At 47.4% G+C, this 2,500-nt stretch overlaps 1 protein-coding gene across 19 annotated transcripts in view; it reads left to right on the forward strand.

Moving 5' to 3' along the window:
* celf6 (CUGBP Elav-like family member 6) overlaps window positions 1–2,500 on the forward strand; it is a 138,508-nt gene that overhangs the window by 130,842 nt on the left and 5,166 nt on the right. For 6 of the 19 annotated variants that reach the window (XM_076287439.1, XM_076287447.1, XM_076287448.1 and 3 more), the window contains 2 exons: window positions 250–330; window positions 2,397–2,479. In XM_076287439.1, the coding sequence (XP_076143554.1) occupies window positions 250–330; window positions 2,397–2,479 (164 nt within the window). Of the gene's footprint in view, window positions 1–249; window positions 331–2,396 lie in introns of all 19 variants that reach the window. The other 13 variants (XM_076287453.1, XM_076287454.1, XM_076287457.1 and 10 more) reach the window with 4 other exon arrangements.

Here is a 2,500-nt window from a genome sequence, read left to right on the forward strand (position 1 = left end):
TCTGCAAGTGTTGATGTGAAACCAGCTCCCCACCCCTCCTCTCTTTCCTCTCTCTATTACTCTCTCTCCATTTTGTCTCTCTCTTCTTTCCTTCCTTTGCTCTCTTTCCCTCTCTCTCTCTCTCTCTCTCTCTCTCTCTCTCTCTCTCTCTCTCTCTCTCTCTCTCCCGTATTCAATTTTCTCTCTCCTCTTTCTTTCTCTCTCTTTTTCCTCTCTCTCCCTTCCTCTCTCGCTCCCTCTCTGCAACAGCAGCCTATCCAACCGCCTATGCGCCGATCAGCCAAGCGTTTCCCCAGCAGCCAGCCATCATTCCCCAGCAACAGAGAGAAGGTAAGAGGCTCCGTCACCACCAACCACCAACCACCAGCACCAGCACCACCACCGCTACGGTTAGCGCTAGCGCTACCACCGCCGCCACACCCACCCCTGACAAGAGGTGATAATTGGCCCGCACCGTCCCCCGAGGACTGCTTTTGAGTTAGCGAGTGAAGAGACGTCTGCCAACGGAAATGTGCAAAAGAGATAATACGGGAGGGAGAGAGAAAGAGAGAGAGCGAGAGAGAGAGAGAGAGAGAGAAGGAGAGGGAAAAATGAAAATAATAAACATCAGGGTCTAAGATTAGCTGAGTGAGAGGAAAGCTACCGTTGAGGTGTTATCTAACTAGATGGGCAGATTGGGTGTGTTTGGTGTGTTTTGTGTGTGTGTGTGTGTGTGTGTGTGTGTGTGTGTGTGTGTGTGTCTGTGTGTGTGTATATGTGTGTGTGTGTGTGTGAGGGTGTGTGTGGGTTTGTGTGAGTATGAGTGTGTGTGAGTGTGTGCGAGCGAGGGAGAGAGAGAGAGAGAGAGAGAGAGAGAGAGAGAGAGGTGGTAGGCAGAGAGAGGGAACAGATTGAGTGAGCTACTCTAAGCCAGCATCCAAGCAGGCAAGCTCTTTCTATTGATTTGAATTCATTGCTTTCGTTACCTGCATCCATAATTAAATATCGATATTTACAGCTGTCTGTTGGTGCTTCCCCTTTAAAGGTTACTGTTGTAAACAATGTGAAATGCCATGTCATTTACAGGGCCTTTACAATGTGCCTCTAACGTTATCTTGATGTACACGTGAATGACTTGTGCAAAACAATGACTCCGTTTACGTGTATTTCAGTATTCCAGTTATGAGGCCTATGCTGACTTTTATCTTAATCAAGATTTATAGTGTTTACAGAGAAACCTGGTTGTTTTATCCCTGTATACATGATTAAAACTAGTATCCCGGTTACTGATTACAGTGTTCTCGCAAAGATACTAGAGAGTGTCACTCTATTGTCTTTGGTTCTAATAATCTACCTTGCCCATACTGTAGCGTTCTAGAGTCTTTTTCAGCATCTGTCGGAACCCGGGATAAGGTGTATCCATGCTACAGTATCCCGATTTCTTCTGGAATACTCCAGCTAGCATAACTGGATTTCTCAAAACCAGGATTATCTGGGGTTCTAAAATGGGGATATGATGTTTGTATGGGCGAAAACACAATCAGAAAACATAAAAACCTGATAATTACCAGGATATTCAATGTCCATTTACATGCAGTTAAGGTGGTTTGGAAAAGAGAGTAGTTTCTGAAAAGGGGAAGAGGCATAGTTGAAAAAAACACACACACACACACACACACACACACACACACACACACACACACACATGCCTGTGATATCTGGGGCATTAAGACCATTAGCTTCTCAGAGGCTCTGAGAGTGTGCTGAGCTCTCTGGGTGCATGGTTGATGTGTCTGGTCTGTGATCTTGGCTTCAGTAAGAGAGAGACAGACAGAGGGAGAGACCAAGGGAGATGGAAAGAGAAAGAGAGAGAGAGAGAGAGAGAGAGAGAGAGAGCAACTCCAGGTCTGTCTCATAGATTTTGGCTCTGGTCCCGGGCTTCACTAGTTTCCACTAGTCCCCAACTGTGCCACTACACACACACACACACACACACACACACACACACACACTCACACACACACAAACACCTTGAATTTCTCTCACACACATTTCCATACTCACGTATGTGAACACATGCTCACATGCATGCACACTCACACTAATCTGATATCCTACCAGCACGCACACACACACATGCACGCACGCACGCACACACACACACACACACACACACACACACACACACACACACACACACACACACATATTGGAAGGCAGTGGTGTATAACTCCTCGGAGGGCAAACTCTTGCCTTGGACCCTAGCGATCTCTCGGCTGCCCACTCCAGTGGCGTCTGTATGCTGCGTCACCGCCCGGTCCATCTGGCCCACCGACACTCCATGTTGTTTACTTACTCACCATTGTGTGTTGTTGTTGTTGTTGTTGTTTATGGGCAGAATGTTGTTTACCTCTCAGGACCTGAAGGCTGCAACCTGTTCATCTACCACCTGCCCCAGGAGTTTGGCGACGCCGAGCTCATGCAGATGTTCCTGCCCTTTGGGAACGTCATCTCCGCCAAG

This window comes from Alosa pseudoharengus, unplaced genomic scaffold (assembly GCF_046254945.1).
Source record: "Alosa pseudoharengus isolate Yale_2024_CS ecotype anadromous, Long Island Sound unplaced genomic scaffold, YU_APseudo_1.1 YU_APseudo_1.1_scf_16, whole genome shotgun sequence".
NCBI lineage: Eukaryota > Metazoa > Chordata > Actinopteri > Clupeiformes > Clupeidae > Alosa > Alosa pseudoharengus.